The sequence below is a fragment of the Somniosus microcephalus genome, chromosome 25 (genome assembly GCF_052327205.1).
Source record: "Somniosus microcephalus isolate GS21.2 chromosome 25, FLI_Smic_1.0, whole genome shotgun sequence".
Lineage (NCBI taxonomy): Eukaryota > Metazoa > Chordata > Chondrichthyes > Squaliformes > Somniosidae > Somniosus > Somniosus microcephalus.
Genome location: NC_141011.1, coordinates 34,184,056 through 34,205,806, shown reverse-complemented (window position 1 = coordinate 34,205,806; position 21,751 = coordinate 34,184,056). Strand labels below are relative to the sequence as shown.

General features: G+C 51.0%; 1 protein-coding gene across 4 annotated transcripts in view; it reads right to left on the bottom strand.

Annotated features, from left to right (window-relative positions):
* Nucleotides 1–21,751, bottom strand: part of LOC147100674 (segment polarity protein dishevelled homolog DVL-1-like) — a 139,314-nt gene that overhangs the window by 70,897 nt on the left and 46,666 nt on the right. For all 4 annotated transcript variants that reach the window (XM_085967179.1, XM_085967177.1, XM_085967176.1 and 1 more), the window contains one exon: nt 8,721–8,845. In XM_085967179.1, the coding sequence (XP_085823305.1) occupies nt 8,721–8,845 (125 nt within the window). The remainder of the gene's footprint in view (nt 1–8,720; nt 8,846–21,751) is intronic.

The following is a 21,751-nucleotide window of genomic DNA, read 5'->3' as shown; positions in this document are numbered from 1 at the left end:
TCCTGTGTTTGGACAGGGACCCTGGGCTCTGGATCATTACACTGTGTTTGGACAGGGACCCTGGGCTCTGGATCATTACACTGTGTTTGGACAGGGACCCTGGGCTCTGGATCATTACACTGTGTTTGGACAAGGACCCTGGGCTCTGGATCATTACACTGTGTTTGGACAAGGACCCTGGGCTCTGGATCATTACACTGTGTTTGGACAAGGACCCTGGGCTCTGGATCATTACACTGTGTTTGGACAGGGACCCTGGGCTCTGGATCATTACACTGTGTTTGGACAGGGACCCTGGGCTCTGGATCATTACACTGTGTTTGGACAAGGACCCTGGGCTCTGGACCATTACACTGTGTTTGGACAGGGACCCTGGGCTCTGGATCATTACACTGTGTTTGGACAGGGACCCTGGGCTCTGGATCATTACACTGTGTTTGGACAGGGACCCTGGGCTCTGGATCATTACACTGTGTTTGGACAGGGACCCTGGGCTCTGGACCATTACACTGTGTTTGGACAGGGACCCTGGGCTCTGGACCATTACACTGTGTTTGGACAGGGACCCTGGGCTCTGGATCATTACACTGTGTTTGGACAGGGACCCTGGGCTCTGGATCATTACACTGTGTTTGGACAGGGACCCTGGGCTCTGGATCATTACACTGTGTTTGGACAGGGACCCTGGGCTCTGGATCATTACACTGTGTTTGGACAGGGACCCTGGGCTCTGGACCATTACACTGTGTTTGGACAAGAACCCTGGGCTCTGGATCATTACACTGTGTTTGGACAAGGACCCTGGGCTCTGGATCATTACACTGTGTTTGGACAAGGACCCTGGGCTCTGGATCATTACACTGTGTTTGGACAGGGACCCTGGGCTCTGGATCATTACACTGTGTTTGGACAAGGACCCTGGGCTCTGGATCATTACACTGTGTTTGGACAGGGACCCTGGGCTCTGGATCATTACACTGTGTTTGGACAAGGACCCTGGGCTCTGGATCATTACACTGTGTTTGGACAGGGACCCTGGGCTCTGGATCATTACACTGTGTTTGGACAGGGACCCTGGGCTCTGGATCATTACACTGTGTTTGGACAAGAACCCTGGGCTCTGGATCATTATCCTGTGTTTGGACAGGGACCCTGGGCTCTGGATCATTACACTGTGTTTGGACGGGGACCCTGGGCTCTGGATCATTACACTGTGTTTGGACAGGGACCCTGGGCTCTGGATCATTACACTGTGTTTGGACAGGGACCCTGGGCTCTGGATCATTACACTGTGTTTGGACAAGAACCCTGGGCTCTGGATCATTACACTGTGTTTGGACAAGGACCCTGGGCTCTGGATCATTACACTGTGTTTGGACAGGGACCCTGGGCTCTGGATCATTACACTGTGTTTGGACAGGGACCCTGGGCTCTGGATCATTACACTGTGTTTGGACAGGGACCCTGGGCTCTGGATCATTACACTGTGTTTGGACAGGGACCCTGGGCTCTGGATCATTACACTGTGTTTGGACGGGGACCCTGGGCTCTGGATCATTACACTGTGTTTGGACAAGGACCCTGGGCTCTGGATCATTACACTGTGTTTGGACAGGGACCCTGGGCTCTGGATCATTACACTGTGTTTGGACAGGGACCCTGGGCTCTGGATCATTACACTGTGTTTGGACAAGGACCCTGGGCTCTGGATCATTACACTGTGTTTGGACGGGGACCCTGGGCTCTGGATCATTACACTGTGTTTGGACAGGGACCCTGGGCTCTGGATCATTATCCTGTGTTTGGACAAGGACCCTGGGCTCTGGATCATTACACTGTGTTTGGACAAGGACCCTGGGCTCTGGATCATTACACTGTGTTTGGACAAGGACCCTGGGCTCTGGATCATTACACTGTGTTTGTGAGCTGCGCACAGCATGTGCTGGGAGTGTAACAGGATGGGTTTGACAGCCACCATCTGTTCATCTACGCTGCCAGATAAACCTCAACGGTGCAAAGGGAGATGCCAGCACACTTACAGCCGTCTCTGAAGGTATTTTTATATTGGTAGTAAGGAGGTGTGAGAGTTGGATTGCACCACCGCCTAGCACCATGCTCCCCCAGCTCTCAGAATCCGCGAACATTTGGATCCAGAGGCTGTCAAAGGCACAGAGCAAGGGACTGTAGACTGGCAGGCGGGGGAGCGCGGAGCGGAGACGCCAGGCGGGGGAGCGCGGAGCGGAGACGCCAGGCGGGGGAGCGCGGAGCGGAGACGCCAGGCGGGGGAGCGCGGAGCGGAGACGCCAGGCGGGGGAGCGCGGAGCGGAGACGCCAGGCGGGGGAGCGCGGAGCGCAGACGCCAGGCGGGGGAGCGCGGAGCGCAGACGCCAGGCGGGGGAGCGCGGAGCGGAGACGCCAGGCGGGGGAGCGCGGAGCGGAGACGCCAGGCGGGGGAGCGCGGAGCGGAGTCGCCAGGCGGGGGAGCGCGGAGCGGAGACGCCAGGCGGGGGAGCGCGGAGCGGAGACGCCAGGCGGGGGAGCGCGGAGCGGAGACGCCAGGCGGGGGAGCGCGGAGCGGAGACGCCAGGCGGGGGAGCGCGGAGCGGAGACGCCAGGCGGGGGAGCGCGGAGCGGAGACGCCAGGCGGGGGAGCGCGGAGCGGAGACGCCAGGCGGGGGAGCGCGGAGCGGAGACGCCAGGCGGGGGAGCGCGGAGCGGAGACGCCAGGCGGGGGAGCGCGGAGCGGAGACGCCAGGCGGGGGAGCGCGGAGCGGAGACGCCAGGCGGGGGAGCGCGGAGCGGAGACGCCAGGCGGGGGAGCGCGGAGCGGAGACGCCAGGCGGGGGAGCGCGGAGCGGAGACGCCAGGCGGGGGAGCGCGGAGCGGAGACGCCAGGCGGGGGAGCGCGGAGCGGAGACGCCAGGCGGGGGAGCGCGGAGCGGAGACGCCAGGCGGGGGAGCGCGGAGCGGAGACGCCAGGCGGGGGAGCGCGGAGCGGAGACGCCAGGCGGGGGAGCGCGGAGCGGAGACGCCAGGCGGGGGAGCGCGGAGCGGAGACGCCAGGCGGGGGAGCGCGGAGCGGAGACGCCAGGCGGGGGAGCGCGGAGCGGAGACGCCAGGCGGGGGAGCGCGGAGCGGAGACGCCAGGCGGGGGAGCGCGGAGCGGAGACGCCAGGCGGGGGAGCGCGGAGCGGAGACGCCAGGCGGGGGAGCGCGGAGCGGAGACGCCAGGCGGGGGAGCGCGGAGCGGAGACGCCAGGCGGGGGAGCGCGGAGCGGAGACGCCAGGCGGGGGAGCGCGGAGCGGAGACGCCAGGCGGGGGAGCGCGGAGCGGAGACGCCAGGCGGGGGAGCGCGGAGCGGAGACGCCAGGCGGGGGAGCGCGGAGCGGAGACGCCAGGCGGGGGAGCGCGGAGCGGAGACGCCAGGCGGGGGAGCGCGGAGCGGAGACGCCAGGCGGGGGAGCGCGGAGCGGAGACGCCAGGCGGGGGAGCGCGGAGCGGAGACGCCAGGCGGGGGAGCGCGGAGCGGAGACGCCAGGCGGGGGAGCGCGGAGCGGAGACGCCAGGCGGGGGAGCGCGGAGCGGAGACGCCAGGCGGGGGAGCGCGGAGCGGAGACGCCAGGCGGGGGAGCGCGGAGCGGAGACGCCAGGCGGGGGAGCGCGGAGCGGAGACGCCAGGCGGGGGAGCGCGGAGCGCAGACGCCAGGCGGGGGAGCGCGGAGCGCAGACGCCAGGCGGGGGAGCGCGGAGCGCAGACGCCAGGCGGGGGAGCGCGGAGCGCAGACGCCAGGCGGGGGAGCGCGGAGCGGAGACGCCAGGCGGGGGAGCGCGGAGCGGAGACGCCAGGCGGGGGAGCGCGGAGCGGAGACGCCAGGCGGGGGAGCGCGGAGCGGAGACGCCAGGCGGGGGGAGCGCGGAGCGGAGACGCCAGGCGGGGGAGCGCGGAGCGGAGACGCCAGGCGGGGGGAGCGCGGAGCGGAGACGCCAGGCGGGGGGAGCGCGGAGCGGAGACGCCAGGCGGGGGAGCGCGGAGCGGAGACGCCAGGCGGGGGAGCGCGGAGCGGAGACGCCAGGCGGGGGAGCGCGGAGCGCAGACGCCAGGCGGGGGAGCGCGGAGCGGAGACGCCAGGCGGGGGAGCGCGGAGCGGAGACGCCAGGCGGGGGAGCGCGGAGCGCAGACGCCAGGCGGGGGAGCGCGGAGCGGAGACGCCAGGCGGGGGAGCGCGGAGCGGAGACGCCAGGCGGGGGAGCGCGGAGCGGAGACGCCAGGCGGGGGAGCGCGGAGCGGAGACGCCAGGCGGGGGAGCGCGGAGCGGAGACGCCAGGCGGGGGAGCGCGGAGCGGAGACGCCAGGCGGGGGAGCGCGGAGCGGAGACGCCAGGCGGGGGAGCGCGGAGCGGAGACGCCAGGCGGGGGAGCGCGGAGCGGAGACGCCAGGCGGGGGAGCGCGGAGCGGAGACGCCAGGCGGGGGAGCGCGGAGCGGAGACGCCAGGCGGGGGAGCGCGGAGCGGAGACGCCAGGCGGGGGAGCGCGGAGCGGAGACGCCAGGCGGGGGAGCGCGGAGCGGAGACGCCAGGCGGGGGAGCGCGGAGCGGAGACGCCAGGCGGGGGAGCGCGGAGCGGAGACGCCAGGCGGGGGAGCGCGGAGCGGAGACGCCAGGCGGGGGAGAGCGTACATGGGTAGGGGTGGGGAGAGTGGGGTGTACCCCACTTGGCTGCAGCCCTTTACTGATGCAAGCTACTGTTATTCTTCCTTTGGTCTGATGTTCTATCCTGTTAAACAGCCAGTGAGTGGGAGCAGGTCAGATACTGTGTGTAGATTCCCTCACAAAAGCTGCATTCGGTAAACGCCTACACCATTTCAAAATGCCACCTTAGCAGTAATGGTTAGCAGTGTAAATAAATGACTCCTCCTCACTCCAGATTGAAAAGTAGCTCTTTCAGAGAACTGGCACAGACCTAATGGGGTGAATGGCCTCCTGCTGTGTTGTAAGGCTCTACGTCTCAAACTGACTGAATCTAGTTTATCAGAGTTATCAGCAATGAGATTTAATGATCAGCAATCAAGGTTCAGACTCAAAGCCACATCCCTCCCAGCCACTAATAAACAGCTCAATAAAAGTAATCACAAGAATGGAGACAAGTCTACGTGATCCCCTCCCCCTTGTGTAACGCACCATCCCATGTGATCCCCTCCTCCTTATGCAACACCGTCCCATGTGATCCTCCCCCTCGTGTAACACATCGTCCAGTGTGATCCCCAGTTTCATCCTGTGTTTCCAAACCCTGGACAGACTTGCCACACAATCTAAAATCTTATGCTACAGAAACTGGGCTGGAGATGCCACAAAATTCGAGGGTCTCTGGTTATATTTATCGAGCGTGTATCTGGTGTACACCAGTGGTGTGTACCCGCATACTACACCAGAAACATTTCTTTACCAGCTTCTGGAGAGGGAAGGACTCCACTCCTTGTTTGTGTATTACACTCTTAGTGATGAAGGGGATGTCAGCCATGGATCAGTGATAGCACTCTCGCCTGAGTCAGAAGGATCAAGTCTCACTCTAGAGGCTCGAGTGCAAAATCTAAGCAGATACTCTAGTGCAGTACTGAGGGAGTGCTGAACTGTCAGATGAGACATCAAACTGAGGTCACCTCTCAATTCTGGTATAATTCTAGTATCTAGCCAAGTGATTTAAGAGTCTAGCGTCGGTTACCAAACCTGTCAAGATGCAATCCTGCATCTCAATAAACTCTCAAAGCTCATCTACAATGAATTACTTCGAAGTTTGGTGACAAAAGTAGCACGATTGGCCAACAGCAAGGACTGTAAAAGAAGCCAGGATAAAGGTCGTTTATTGGACTGGGCAGGCAGGAGGAGGATACAATTTAATGCAGAAAAGTGCATTTTGGGAGGAAAAACAAGGAAGGAAACACTCAAAGGAGAGACAGTGAAGAACAGTGGACGAAGAGAGAGACCTGGGGTTTAAATACAGAACCCTGGAAAGTGAGAGTGCAGATATTATAAATGGGTTTTAAAAATGGGGCAGAGTGTATAAGAGTAAAGAAGAAATGATAAATTTGTACAAAGCATTGCTCAGGCCACAGTCAGAGAATTTGTACAGTTTTGGAACCCCACAATATATAGGATATTAAAGCCATAGATAGCGTACAAAGTAAGCCATGGCTCAGTGGGTAGCACTCTTGCCTCTGAGTCAGATGGCCGTGGGCCCAAGTCTCACATCAGAGACTTGAGCCCCATAATCCAGGCTGACACTCCCAGTGCAGCACTGAGGGAGTGCTGCACAGTCGGAGGTGTCATCTTTCGGATGAGACGTTAAACCAAAGCCCTATCTGTCCTCTTAGGTGGACGTAAAAGATCCCACGGCACTATTTCGAAGAAGAGCAGGGGAGTTCTCCCTGGTGTCCTGGCCAATATTAATCCATCAACCAACATCACTAAAACAGAATATCTGGTCATCATCACATTGCTGTTTGTGGGATCTTGCTGTGCGCAAAATGGCTGCCGCATTTCTTACATTACAACAGTGACTACACTTCAAAAGTGCTTCCATTGGCTGTAAAGCGCTATGGGACGTCCTGAGGTTGCGAAAGGCGCTATATAAATACAAGTCTTTCTTTACCAACTCAGGCAAACATCAACTAAAAGCTCCCTCGATGGGTTGGTGGGTAAAAGCAACACCCAATCAGGGCTGAATTGTTTAGAGCAGGAAGCCCCAAGTACAATGCCGCTTGTCAGCAGGGCTTCGATCATTTCATCAGGTAATGAATGGGTAACCACTAACTCCTGGGAGGTGCTCGATCGCCTTGCGGATTCGGGAGGAAAGTTACAGAATTTTGCCTGAAACTAGCTGCAGATTTGAATTCTTGTTTTCTCTCTTCCAGGAGTTAGCATTAGCAGTGGCCCTCGAGGCTACACCGTTTGGGGGCTAGGGTGAGTGTGGGTGGCCTGGTGGGGTAACTTACCCTTTCTGTGTGTTCAATCACTGGCCTCTGCATCCCCAAGAACAGGCGACACCCATGGGTGTTGGAAAAATGCATCACACCAGAAACTGGTGCTTTACAGCAACAGTGTTAGTCCGAGCTTCTACTTGCTGTCCTGTCATGCACCATCTTTTACTTTGCTTGTTTTTACATCTTCTAACTAGAGCGAAGGGGGTCACACACCAGGGAAATACCCCGAGGGGCTCACCTGTTTCTGAGGTGCCGTTCCACAGGCTGAGAGTTTTTGGGTACCTCACCCAAGTGCCCAAGTTCCACATGTGAGCTTAGACAGTTACAGTTTCTAACTGACCTGAGAGAGGAACAATGATAGTGAAAACCAGTATGAAGAGCTTATTACAGCAGTTTGTTGGGCCAGTTGTGTAGCATTCACTGGTATATATGGATGTGAGCTCAGAGAAAAAGATTGGATTGCTGCGTATTTGCTAGTCATTTGTTACTAACAGATACTATCTAATACTATTAACTCATTCAGGTTCAGTCAATCATTATGTGGCTATTCGAACCAATCACAATGTTATGGCCTTTGGATACGTGATGCTTTGGAGGTGTGAAACGGCAGATGTGTGCTAGACACAAGACTTATAACTAAACAGCTAAATATTATAGACTAGCTAGCACTGGCACCAGCCTCCATCTAGGCTGAAATTTCTGTGATTATATAGGGAAATATGTCTAATGGCAGTCTTCAAGGAGTTAATACAGTAAGTAAATAGCACATGTCTTCCATCAGGTACACTGGGTGTCAGGCTGAGAATACACTAAGTAAACATCGCAAGCAGTAATAACACAGCTAACAGGCTGCTGCAGTTGTTGACAGCTCTCTCTCTCTCTCGCTCTCTGTTCACTGATTAGTGCTGTCAGGATTCTCACACAGCCACGATTAATTACTTTTAACCAGACTAGAAAAAACACGAATTCATTCAGGGCTCCGAGCTCTCTCAGGTTATGGTGTGGCAACTGAGCTTCTCAAACAGCACCGAGTGAAAGTGACAGGTTGGCGGTGGCTGCAGCACTTTCTCCAATGAGTCATCCTCGGGACGTCGGGAACGAGATGAATTTACTGCTGTATCGATGATGCGAGAATTCCGGGCTCTTACTCTGGCTCAGTGAGCAAGTGCCGACCCAATGTAATAATGAGCTGGACAGGACAGGAAGGTCCCCAGTTGGATCTCTGTCCTGGGTGAGTACAGGGATCGCTGATCTGTGTGCTCTCAACGTGTGAACCTCCATCCCACCTCCCAGCACTGTCCTTTCACAAGGTTGAATGGCGCATTGAGCTGCAGCTGTCTGATTGGAAAGCAGATTGCAATTTCCCAGAGTTTTCTACAAGCCTAATTCAAGTGAGAGAGAGAACGCCACAGACACGATCCACCGAGAGAGAGCGCAGCTTCCTGACAGACAAATTCTGCAACGCTAAAATACCGTCAGGTCACAAGACATCACCATCCATCAACGAGCAACTGCCCTTTACTACAGTGACTGCACCAGTGCCACATCTCATTTCTACACTAAACATCACACGACTTCATCATCAGGGGCACAAGCTGCACCGTCAGCACAGCACCAAGGGCTCACAGACAAGGACAGCCTTTCTCTGTCCCTAATTCCAGGACGATCCTCTGGAGACCATTACCTGCTGTAAAGTTTCTATTGCTCCAGTGTGTCTGGTTGAACCGTTGGGTTTAACTTACCATCGTCATGTGCCTCTCGCTCTCTGTTCCTTCGCCGATGTCGGTCCCGCTCCCGCCTGATGCTCAGGATCGATTCAGTCCCCGTTTCATTGTCCAGTCCGTCCCGGCTGCCGGCAGTGTTCGCGCTGTAATAAACACAAAATACCAAATATCAACAGCAAGCACAGGGAAGGCACAGACACCAGACTGGGTGCACCGAGGAGCAAAGAAACACAGTTGCACATACACAAATCATAGCAAGCAGTTTGGGAGCATTATATATAGAATAAACAGATACTCGGAGGGGAGTTATAGGCTGTAATCTAATTGAGGGGTTTGGGGAGTTTACATAGAGTAATAGATACCTGGGAGTGAGGTACAGGCTAGAATCGAATTGTCGGGTTGGGGGAGGTTAAAAATAGAGTAACAGATACCCAGGAGTGAGTTACAGGCTGGAATCTAATCAGGGACTTCATCATCATGAAACATTCATCTCCATAATTTAATCCCTCAGTTAAATTGCAGCTCCCTCCCAGGAACAAGTGTTTTGCTTGATAATATCTGCTGACTAAGCGCACATGTAAGGTATGGGCACCTTGGCAAGATACCAGATGGTGGCAGGCACTTGCTGACCAGAAGTATACCAACGTGTCATCACCTACAGGAGGGATGGAGAGTGTAAGGGAGGGGAGGGCAAGGGGCAGGGGACAGAAGTGAGCACTGGTTCGACAGACTCTCTTGAAAAGAAAAAAGAAAGAAATTGCATTTATATAGCACCTTTCACGATCTCAGGGCGTCCCAAAGCACTTTACAGCCAATGAAGAACTTTTGAAGCGTTAGTCACTGTTGTACTGTAGGAAACGTGGCTACAAATTTGCACACAGCTAGATCCCACAAACATCAATGTGACAATGACCAGATGTTGGTTGAGGGATAAATATTGCCCAGTACACTGGAGAGAACTCCCCTGCTCTTCTTTGAGATCATGCCCTGGGATCTTCTACGTCCACGTGAAAGGGCAGACGGGGCCTCGGCTTAATGTCTCATCCAAAAGATGGTACCTCCGACTGTGCAGTAATCTCTCAATCCTGCGCTGGAGGGTCAGCCTAGATTTTGTGCTCTAATCTCTATAGCGTGACTTGAACCACGATCTTCTGCCTCAGAGGCGAGAGTGCTACCACTGATCCATGGTTGATTGAACAATGTGCACTGAATGATGCATTAATAGCCAGCTATCCATTGTCAGCACATCCCATGGGATTAAATTACTCCCATAGCAGCTGTTAGGAGCATTTACTGGGTATAAACTGACACACATCAAAAGCTGAAGCTCCACTAATGACTCCTGCTACCTGCAGGTACAGGTAAATCAGTATGACAAGTTTTACCACAAGAGATTGGGAGCTGATGCCTGCCAATAGGGTTCCAGTCAGTGTCCCTCCACCAGTTATAGGAAAAGTACTGTACCAGTAGCAGTGAAAGTAATTTGTGGGGGCAGGGGGTGGGGGGGTTAAAAGTGCCTCCTAACTCTGCAGTGACCACGTAAGTTCAGGCTCCACCCTGCATCAGGAGACCGCCTGTGTTTTAAGGAGCATAAATTTCCAGAACAGTTGGCACCAAAACACTGCACCTTGGCTCCTGGAAACCAGGCTCCATTCGACCAGCAACCTGCACCCGTCTTCATGCAGAACTTTTTAAGCCACAGAATTGTGACTTTCGTAATATTTGTTTATAGGTTTCAGATATATAGAGACGTTGGACGTGACATCATCACCCCATGACATCATTGCCAGCCTTAGTGACACCATCATCCCAGTCTCAGTGACATCGCCAGCTCAAATGGCATCACTCCGAATTACATCGTCACCAGACCATGTGAGACATTTTGAAATTCATTGCGCTCTCTCTGATCTCCCCAGCTGAGCCGAGTGGACAGACAGACAGACTGACCGATAGACAGTTGCACTGCTCGACATGTCCCAGAGCACCGTCTCTATACTATCAGACTGCTTGTCCGACATCCAGCACTGGATGAGTAGAAATATCGGGAAGACCGAAGCCATAGTCTTCGGTTCACGCCACAAGCTCCGTCCCCTTTCAACTGATTCAATCTCTCTCCCTGGCAACTGTCTAAGGCTGACCAAGTCTGTTCGCAACCTTGGTGTCATATTTGATCACGAATTGAGCTTCCTACCTCGTATCTGTTCTATTACTAAGACCACCCATTTCCACCTTTGTAATATCGCCTGTATCCGCCCTTACCTCAACTTATCTGCCAACAAAACCCTCATCCATGCCTTGATCACCTATAGACTTGACTATTCCAATGCACTCGTGGCTGGCTTCCCTAGTTCTACCCTCCATAAACTGGAGGTCATCCAAAACTCTGCCGTCCATGTGCTAACTCGCTCCAGGTCCCACTTACTTATCTCCCCTGTGCTTGCTGACCTACATTGGCTCCCAGTTAAGCAACGCCTCAATTTTAAATCTCTCATCCTTGTTTTCAAATCCCTCCATGGCCTCGCCCCTCCTTATCTCTATAATCTCCTCCAGTTCTAGAATCACCCCACCCCCCCCCCCCGCGTATTCTGGCCTTTTGAACATCCCCAATTTTAATTGTGCCACCATTGGCGGTCGTGCCTTCAGCTGCCTAGGTCCTAAGCTCTGAAATTCCCTCCCTAAATCTCTCCGCCTCTCCAATTCTCTTTCCTCCTTTAAGACACTCCTTAAAACCTACCCCTTCAACCAAGCTTTTGGTCATCTGCCCTAACATCTCCTTATATGGCTCAGTGTCAGATTTTGTTTTTTTGATAACACTCCTGTGAAGCACCTTGGGATGTTTTATTACGTTAAGGCGCTATATAATAAGTTATTGTTTTTAATCAGGGTTGACTCAATGCGAGTTTCCCTGTGGTCCCCCGCCCCTCTTGGTGCCTTTCCCCGTTTTCCACCACACCACTGAGAGCTGGACAGATGGGGGAATGGGGGATGTAGAGCGGATTCCAACGCTTCCTACTGCACAATGCGCTGCAGCACCAATATACACTGCTCCAGATTTGTTGCCGGCACTCTGTGCTCTTTAAGTACCTGCATGAAGTCAGATATGTTCCTTTATGGAAAAATGGTTTGATTTATTTAAAATTCTCCAAAATCTGTCAGCAGGCTTCTCGTTGCTGATGCAGAGCTTTGAAAAATTGAACAATGTCTGTTCCGATGTATTTATAGTCAAGGCACAGCAAGCATGTAACCGTGGCAACGCTGGCATGCATCAACCCGACCCTCTCCGCATGATCTAAGCCATGGCGATAGGAGAACAGCACCAGAAAACCTATCCATGTGACAACCAGCACATCACAGCTAGACTGTATGAGTAACTCAGCAGCAAACAGGCCGCGTGGGACTATGCTCACGCCGGGGTTGCAAGCCTCAATATCTGTCCAGTGTCATAGAGGCTATTATTGTTTGTGCTGTAAACTAGCACTGCACTGTCACATGGTAGTACAGACTCCGTGGCTCTGTGGCAAATGCACCATCCAGCATGGTATTAAACCTCACAGACTGGGAGGGTCCCAGGTTCGACTGCTGGTCTGTGCCGAGTTAGCGGGTCACAGCTGGGGGTGGTAGATGTCCTTAAACAGGCCTCAGTACCCCAACACCGGGGGTAAATCAGCCATGATTGCCATCCATTGTACAACTACCCTGTGATCCCTGCTGGAATGTGAGCGTGTGGATATGAAGCGGAGCCAGGTTCAGGCGGCAGCTGGTGTCTCATCCACATGGCAAATCTTCCTGTGTGAACCTAGACAGTCAGTGTTAGAAGGTTATTCGACTATGGTGTGGAAGTCACAGTCGAGCCCTAGCCAGCCTTCGCCCGATGTCCACATGCACGTACTTTCCAAGATGTGATCAGTGCGAACCTTCCTGCCTAACCCAGGGGTGTTGTGCTGGATGTACAGAGAGTTGCCTCCCTGAACTGTACTCCAACATGGTTGAAAGTTGTCACGGAAGCTGTGACAGGAAATCCCGCAGGACTCGACAGCTGGGTAGTCACTCCTGGAAGTATTGATTAACATTTACACTGCGATAAGAGATCTTTATAATCTTTACAAGGACTTTAAATTAGTAAATGGTGGCCGGGGGTGGGGAGATGGAGGGCTTGGGTGGAAAATGTAGTATGAATAATAATTCTAAAACAAACAAAAGTGAAGAGAGTAGGGTAATGTGAGTAATGAGTGCTGAAGCTCACACTCCTTGCTCGTGAGGAATCACAGGGTGGACTTTCTAGGGCACTGAGTTCGCAGACTGATTCTCCTGCCCGCGGATACTGGTGCTGGTGATTGACAGGTGTGTGTCTGTGCATCTGTCTATGTTAGTGTGTGTACAGCAAGTATGTATCTGCAGTGTACAGTTGTATTTGAGTCAATACACCTAAATAATTAATTGAGTGTGACACACTTAAGATATGTCGGAGAGAGGTGATAAGGTGTTATAAAAGCGAGTCTTCTTTTCTCACTGCCCAGAAACACAGGTTTCCCACCTGCATGGCTTTTATAACGAGTGCACTGAACTGTGAGGAGCACAGTGCTGACACGTTTCAAATAAAACAAACTCAAACTCGAACGTGCCCCTTTTTAATAAAAACAGTAAATGCTGGAAACACTCAGGAGGTCAGGCAGTGTGCATAAGAACATAAGAAATAGGAGCAGGAGTAGGCCAATCGGCCCCTCGAGCCTGCTCCACCATTCAATAAGATCATGGCTGATCTGATCCTAACCTCAAATCTTCTATCACTCTCTATCCCACCCGAACCCATGTGATCTCCCAGGAGAGGCAAAAAAAGATAAAAAACCCAATGGCCAATTTGGGAGAAAAAAATCTGGGAAATTCCTCTCCGACCCATCTCGGCGATCGAAACTCTTCCAGATCACCACTCTGTCCCTATATTTTCTACAGTACTTACCTTCTGTAAAGGCGATCTCCACCCCAGCCAGGAACAGGAATAAAACCATCTCCTGAAATCTAACATAGAATTAGAACACAAGAAGTAGGAACAGAACCAGGCTACACGGCCCCTGGGCCCGCTCCACTACCGACAGGGCCATGACCATTCCGAACCTAGACTCATGTCCAATTTCCTGCCCGCTCCCCATAACCCTTAATTCCCTTTACTTCTAGGAAACTATCTATTTCTGTTTTAAATTTATTTAATGATGTAGCTTCCACAGCTTTCTGGGGCAGCAAATTCCACAAACTTACCACCCTCTGAGTGAAGAAGTTTCTCCTCATCTCAGTTTTGAAAGAGCAGCCCTTATTTTAAGACTATGCCCCCTAGTTCTAGTTTCACCCATCATTGGGAACATCCTCACCGCATCCACCCGATCAAGCCCCTTCACAATCTTTTATGTTTCAAGAAGATCGCCTCTCATTCTTCTGAACTCCAATGAGTAGAGTCCCAATCTACTCAACCTCTCCTCATATGACCACTCCCTCATTCCCGGGATTAACCGAGTGAACCCTCTTTGTACTGACTCGAGAGCAAGTACAGGAAACTTTGTGCTATCCGGAAGTTGAATGTCCGGCAACTTTGATCTAACGGCAGAAATCAGCAGCCGTTTTGGTTAGGTGTTTTTTTTCTCTCCTAGCATTCTTTTCACAGGCAGGCTCTGGAAAGCGTCTTTGTCGCTTAGCAACAGCTTCAGATACGCTTCCAAGCTACTGGGCCGAGTGTTTACAAGCTGTTGCTGAGCAAGAGTGTTTGTGGTCAGATACTGCGATGAAAAGCTCCTATCTGATAACATTGACGCTGGTCTATCCGGAGCTTTTTAAAAAACGGTAGTAGCTCGGTCCCATGGGTGCCGGATAGCACAAAGTTTCCTGTATGTCTTTTCTTAAGTATGGACACCAAAACTGTATGCAGTATTCCAGGTGCGGTCTCACCAATACCTTGTATAACTGCAGCAATACCTTCCTGTATTTATATTCTATCCCCCTAGCAATAAAAGCCAACATTCCATTGGCCTTCTTGATCACTTGCTGCACCTGCATACTAACTTTTTGAGTTTCGTGCACCAGGACCCCCAGATCCCCTTGTACTTCAGTACTTTCCAGTTTCTTGCCATTAAGATAATAACTTGCTCTACGATTTTTCCTGCCAAAGTGCATAGCCTCACACTTTCCAGTATTGTATTCCATCTGCCAAATCCCTGCCCACTTACTTAGCCTGTCTATGTCACTTTGCAGGTTTTTTATGTCCTCCTCACTCACTACTTTCCCTCCCATCTTTGTATCATCTGCAAACTTTGATATGTTACACTCGGTCCCCTCCTCCAAATCGTTAATATAGATTGTAAAGAGTTGGGGATCCAGCACTGACCCCTGCGGAACACCACTAGTTACTGATTGCCAGTCTGAGAATGAACCATTTATCCCAACTCTCTGCTTTCTGTTAGATAGCCAATTCTCCACCCACGCCAGAATATTACCCCCAATCCCGTGATTTTTTATCTTGAGCAATAAATCTTTTGTGTGGCACCTTGTCAAATGCCTTTTGGAAGTCTAAATACACTACGTCCACTGGTTCTCCTTTATCCACCCTGTATGTTACTTCCTCAAAGAACTCAAGCAAATTTGTCAAACATGACTTCCCCTTCATGAAACCATGCTGAGTTTGTCCTATTAAATTATGTTTATCCAAATGTCCCGTTACTGTCTCCTTAATAATGGACTCTAACATTTTACCAACCACAGATGTTAGGCTAACAGGTCTATAGTTTCCAGCCTTCTGCCTACTACCCTTTTTAAATAAGGGTGTTACATTAGCAGTTTACCAATCTGCCGGGACCTTTACTGAGTCCAGGGAGTTTTGGAAAATTATTACCAATGCATCCACAATCCCTACCGCCACTTCCCTCAAGACCCTAGGATGTAAGCCATCAGGTCCAGGGGATTTATCCGGCTTAAGTCCCATTATTTTACCAAGTACCACTTCCTTAGTGATTTTAATCGTATTTAGCTCCTCTCCCCCTAGAGCCCCCTGTTTGTCCAGTGTTGGGATATTCTTAGTGCCCTCTACCGTAAAGGCTGATACAAAATATTTGTTCAGCGTTATTGCCATCTCCATGTTTCCCACCATTAATTTCCCAGTCTCATCCTCTAAGGGACCAACATTTACTTTAGCCACCCTTTTTCTTTTTATATAACTATAGAAACTTTTGCTATCCGTTTTTATATTTTTTGCTAATTTACTTTCATAATCTATCTTCCCTTTCTTAATCAATCTTTGAGTTATTTTTTGCTGTCTTTTAAAGACTTCCCAATCTTCTATCTTCCCACTAGATTTGGCTACCTTATATGCCCTTGTTTTTAGTCGGATACTATCCTTAATTACTTTACTTAGCCACGGATGGCTATTCTTTTCTTTTACACCCTTTTTTCCTCAGTGGAATATATTTTTTTTGGAAGTTGTAAAATAACTCCTTAAATGTACACCACTGATCATGTACCGTCTTACCCTTTAATCTATTTTCCCAATCCACTCTACTCAATTCCGCTCTCATACCTTCATAGTCTCCTTTATTCAAGCTCAGCACGCTTGTTTGAGATCCAACTTCTCACCCTCTACTTGAATTTGGAATTCAACCATGTTATGGTCACTCATTCCAAGGGGATCCTTTACTAGGACATTTTTAATTAATCCTGTCTCATTACACAGGACCAAATCTAAGGTTGCTTGCCCCCTGGTTGGTTCAGTTACATACTGCTCAAGAAACCCATCCCTAATACACTCAATGAACTCATCCTCAAGGCTGCTCTGCCCAGTTTGATTTGTCCAGTTAATATGATAGTTAAAATCCCCCATAATTATAGCTGTTCCCTTATTACAAGCCTCAACTGTTTCCTGATTAATACTCCGTCCAACAGAGTTGCAACTGTTCGGAGGCCTATAGTCTACGCCCACTAGTGTTTTTTTTCCCCTTATTATTCCTCATCTCTACCCAAACTGTTTCACTATCCTGCTCCTTTGACCCAATATCATTTCTCTGTATTATAGTGATTCCTTCCTTTATTAACATAGCCACCCCACCTCCCCTCCTGCCTGTCCTTCCTGATTGTTAAATAACCTGGTATGTTTAATTCCCAGTCATGGTCACCCTGCAGCCATGTTTCTGTAATGGCCACAAGATCATACCCATATGTAGTTATTTGTGCCGTTAACGCATTCATTTTGTTATGAATGCTACGTGCATTCAGATAAAGAACTTTCAAATATGTTTTGTGACATAGTTCCTGTTTTTTCCCCTTTTACTACTTTACCCTTTACTCCATACCTTCTGTCCCTTCCTGACACGTTCTGTTTTTTAATTTCCCCACTGCTACCTAAGTCTATGACCTTCTCCGTTGTCATTTCTGTTATTTGCTCTCTAGAAACCTCCCCCCCACTAATTAGTTTAAAGCCCTCTCTACAGCCCTAGTTATATGATTCGCCAGGACTCTAGTCCCAGCACTGGCCAAGTGGAGTCCGTCCCAACGGAACAGCTCCCTCCTGTCCCAGTACTGGTGCCAGTGTCCCAAGAAGCAAAACCCATTTCTCCCACACCAATCTTTGAGCCACGCATTTAACTCTTTAATTTTATTTATCCTAGCCAAATTCGCTCGTGGCTCAGGTAAGAACCCAGAGATTATTACCCTTGAGGTTCTGTTTTTTAATTTGACCCCTAGCTGCTCATACTCCTTTAACAGAACCTTCTTCCTTGTCCTATCTACGTCGTTTGTACCAACATGGACCACGACAACTGGATCCTCCCCCTCCCACTCCAAGTTTCTTTCTAGCCCAGAAGAGATGTCCTTAACCCTGGCACCGGGCAGGCAACACAGCCTTCGGGACTCCCGCTCTTGACTGCAGAGAACCCTATCTATCCCCCTAATGATACTATCCCCTACCACTACAACATTTCTTTTTACTCCCTCCACTTGAATGGCCCCCTGCATCACAGTGCTGTGGCCAGGTTGCTCATCCTCCCTGCAGTCCCCGCTCCTGCCCTCACAGGGAGTAAGAACCTCAATCGTGCTTGACAAGAGCAAGGGCTGCGGCTCCTTCAACACTACATCCTGGATCCCTGTACCTTCCTCACTCGTAGTCACACCGTCCTGTCCCTGACCACGGACTACATCTGCAGTAATTAATTTCATAGGTGTGACCACCTCCTGAAACATAGAGTCCAGGAACTTCTCCCCCTCCCTGATGTGTCGCAGTGTCTGAAGCTCGGTCTCAAGCTCTTTATTGTGGGGTGAGTTGTACCACATCGCCCTCCTATGGTCTCACCTGAAATTCCCTTTATCCACAGTTTTACATCGGGTACAGGATTAACCACACAACGGTAACTGAGAATGACAGCAACATTTGACTGACAGCTCAGAAACAGCTGGGGCCAGAGGCAGGGGCTTGTTCCAACTTAAGCTGCAGTTGTACCTAAGGTTATCACTTGTACAGTGAAAGATTGCGGCAAAAATTAAAGGGATTTTCTCTCACATCCTGCAAAGAGATGCCTGTGGGTACAAGTCAAACCGCTGACTGTCGGTAGCTGCACAATACGACACTGAGTTACTACCCTCCCCGTACATAAACCAAACTCCGCAATGTTACACGAAGGGATACTGTCCCCTTACAACAATGTCGCCCAGTCTTTAACACTGAACTAGAAAGACTTGCATTCATATAGCGCCTTTCACAACTTCAGGGCATTCCACAGTGCTTTACAGCCAATGACATACTTTGGAAGTGTAGTCACTGTTTTAATGTAGGAAGCCACTCTGCACTCAGCAAGATCCCACAAACAGCAACGAAATAATCATCAGCTGTGTGGTTTTGAGGTATGTTGATTGAGGGATACATATTGGCCAGGACACCAGGGAGAACATCCCTGCCCTTCTTCAAAATAGTGCCATGGGATCTTTTATGTCCACCTGAGGGGGCAAACGGGGCCTCAGTTTAATGTCCCATCCGTAAGATGCCACCTCCGACAGTGAAAAATAGACTTGAATTTATATTGCGCCTTTCATGACCTCAGGACATCCCAAAACTCTTTACAGTACTTTTTGAAGTGTAGTCACCATTGTAATGAAGGAAACGTGGCAGCCAATTGCCCACAGCAAGCTCCCACAAACAGCAATGTGATAATGACCAGATAATCTGTTTCTGTTATGTTGATTGAGGGGCAAATATTGGCCAGGACACTGGGGTTAACTCCCCTGCTCTTCTTCGAAATAGTGCCATGGGATCTTTTACGTGCACCTGAGAGAGCACACGGGGCCTCGGTTTAACGCCTCATCCGAAAGACGGCACCTCTGACAGTGCAGCACTCCCTCAGCACTGCACTGGAGAGTCAGCCTAGCTTTATGTGCTCAAGTCTCTGGAGTGGGACTTGAACCCACAACCTTCTGACCCAGAGGTGAGAAACTTACCAAATGAACCACAGTTAACACTACGTTGACACAGTCCAAGGGACCACCTGTAAATACTGGCACACTCCCCAAGGATCCCCTGTAAATACTGACACACACCTGGGCAATCTCCTATCTTAACTTCTGAAAGGCAACATCACCTACCCATGGAATCTTTTTTTTTAAATGAGTGCACAGCAACAGAGTTGAGCAAGTCAACCACATACTGAAAGATAAAGCCTTGGAAATCCTGTCACAGACTACCACAGTCTGGGGACTTCAGTTTGAAACTGAGCCACAGATTGTGTTCAATCATCACTGTGTCACTGGGTTGTGGGTATGGTTATTGTGCGAACTGTACATAGCTGGTTCTGCTCCTCCCCATGGCAAGCAATGGGGTCAGTGCCCCTTTAACCGATGCACCACGCTGCATTTTACAAGAAATTGATCAGATAGGAAAACAGCAGCCGAGTTAGTACAAAGCTCGGGCGAAACGACGAGTAGACGGACTTCAGTCTGTCTGTGGAGAAAGCTTCTCGTCAATGAGTGGTGCACTGCTGAAGATCAGTGTGTGCAATAACTGACACAGCAACTCAGGAGGAAGCAGAGACCAGCAGCTCCCTGGAAAAAGAGCCAAGCACTGCAGGTCGAAGTGACCCGTTGGAAGTGAGGTACCCTAAACCAGCAGAAATAGTGAAGCTGATCTCCCGAGATGGAGACCCTAACACTTACTGCACACGGCAATCAATTACTTTACACTCCACATCATTCACAGGGCAGATACTTTCACTCCCTGGACAGGGAAGTCACGGGGCACTGCTTTAAAAAGAAGCTTGACACGGTATCCAACACTCGGAGTCTCGAATGGTCACTGGGGGTGAGGTAACTGATGGGGACTGACCATTGCTGGAATCCCAGGGAGAATCAGAGGGGACCAAACTGGAAACATGGCTGCTCCAGTCTGCAGGGTTCCAGGCTTTGGGCTGTGCTGCAGGTGAGCGTGGTGCAAAGGTGCCTTTACTGATGTAAATGAGATGGGGTTGAGTGGGTGTAACAGCCTGTGTTCAGTGCAATCTCTGATGAATTTCAGAGCCAGGCTTTCAAAACACTAATCAATTCTCCCACTGGTTGCTGTAGCAACCCACAAAAAAAGGGAAGAGAAAGCGAGAGTGCAATGGTGAGGATTTAGAAGGCAATGACTGAAGCAGCTCTCAGTGCAGCTGATCTCCACCAGCAGAAAGCCTGGGGCTCAGGGTATTGTGTATAATTTGTCAGACGTTTAGAGCTCCTCTGCTCAGAATGCCGTGTCCCGTCTCTGCTGGAAAACACAGCTAAAAACTCACTGTGAAGCTTCCAGGGTGGCAAACACAGAACTAAGAGAGAGCGCGGAATCCATCAGCGGCGATCCAGACCAGCTAGCGTCACACAGGCACACGGTTTCAACACAGGGTCGTTCCTGAAACGCACAGCCTATCCCTCTCTTTTGTTCTGCAAATAGCTCGGCTCCTCCGCCAGGCTTTTACCAGCCTCCCATTCTCCACCCTCCATAAACTCCAGCTTTCCCAAGCCTCTGTGCTTCACGCCACCATTGGTGGGCGACTCTTCAGCTCCTTTCACTCTCACTTGCTGGTACTCCCTCCCTAAACTCTCCGTCACACCGCCTCTCTCTCCATCTTTAAAAAGCCCCTCAAGTCCCACCTCTTTGACTGAACTCTCAGTCACCTGTCCTAATCTTTCCCGTATGGATATACCTGCCATAGAGGGAGTGCAACGAAGGCTCACCAGACTGATTCCTGGGATGGGGGGATTGTCCTATGAGGAGAGATTGAGTAGACTAGGCCTATATTCTCTAGAGTTTAGAAGAATGAGAGGTGATCTCATTGAAACATACAAAATTCTTACAGGGCTTGACAGGGTAGATGCAGGGAGGATGTTTCCCCTGGCTGGGGAGTCTAGAACCAGGGGTCACAGTCTCAGAATAAGGGGTCGGTCATTTAGGACTGAGGTGAGGAGAAATTTCTTCACTCAGAGGGTGGTGAATCTTTGGAATTCTCTACCCCAGAGGGCTGTGGAGGCTCCATCATTGAGTATATTCAAGACAGAGATTGATAGATTTTTGGATATTAATAGAATCAAGGGATATGGAAATAGTGCAGGAAAGTGTAATTGAGGTAGAAGATCAGCCATGATCTTATTGAGCGGCGGAGCAGGCTCGAGGGGCCGAATGGCCGACTCCAGCTCCTATTTCTTATGTTCTTATGTTATGAGCACCACAGGGAAAGTAATAGGGGCATTTAAGGAGAAGCTAGATAAGTACATGAGGGAGACAGGAATAGAACAATATGTTGATAGGGTGAGAGGAGACTCATGTGGAGCATGGACCTGTTGGGCCAAATTTCTTGTTTTTGTGTAAATGGTGTGGCAGTTACTGTGACATACGACAGAGCAGACTAGCAGTGACACGGTACAAACCATGGATTACTTGCCAGCAACTGATTATGCAAACTGTGCATTATTCTTCAGGTGTTCAGATATTGTAACATACCCATAAGCTGCAGTGTTGCTGTATTGCTCACTACACACTTTAAAAAGGACAACCAAAATTAAATCTA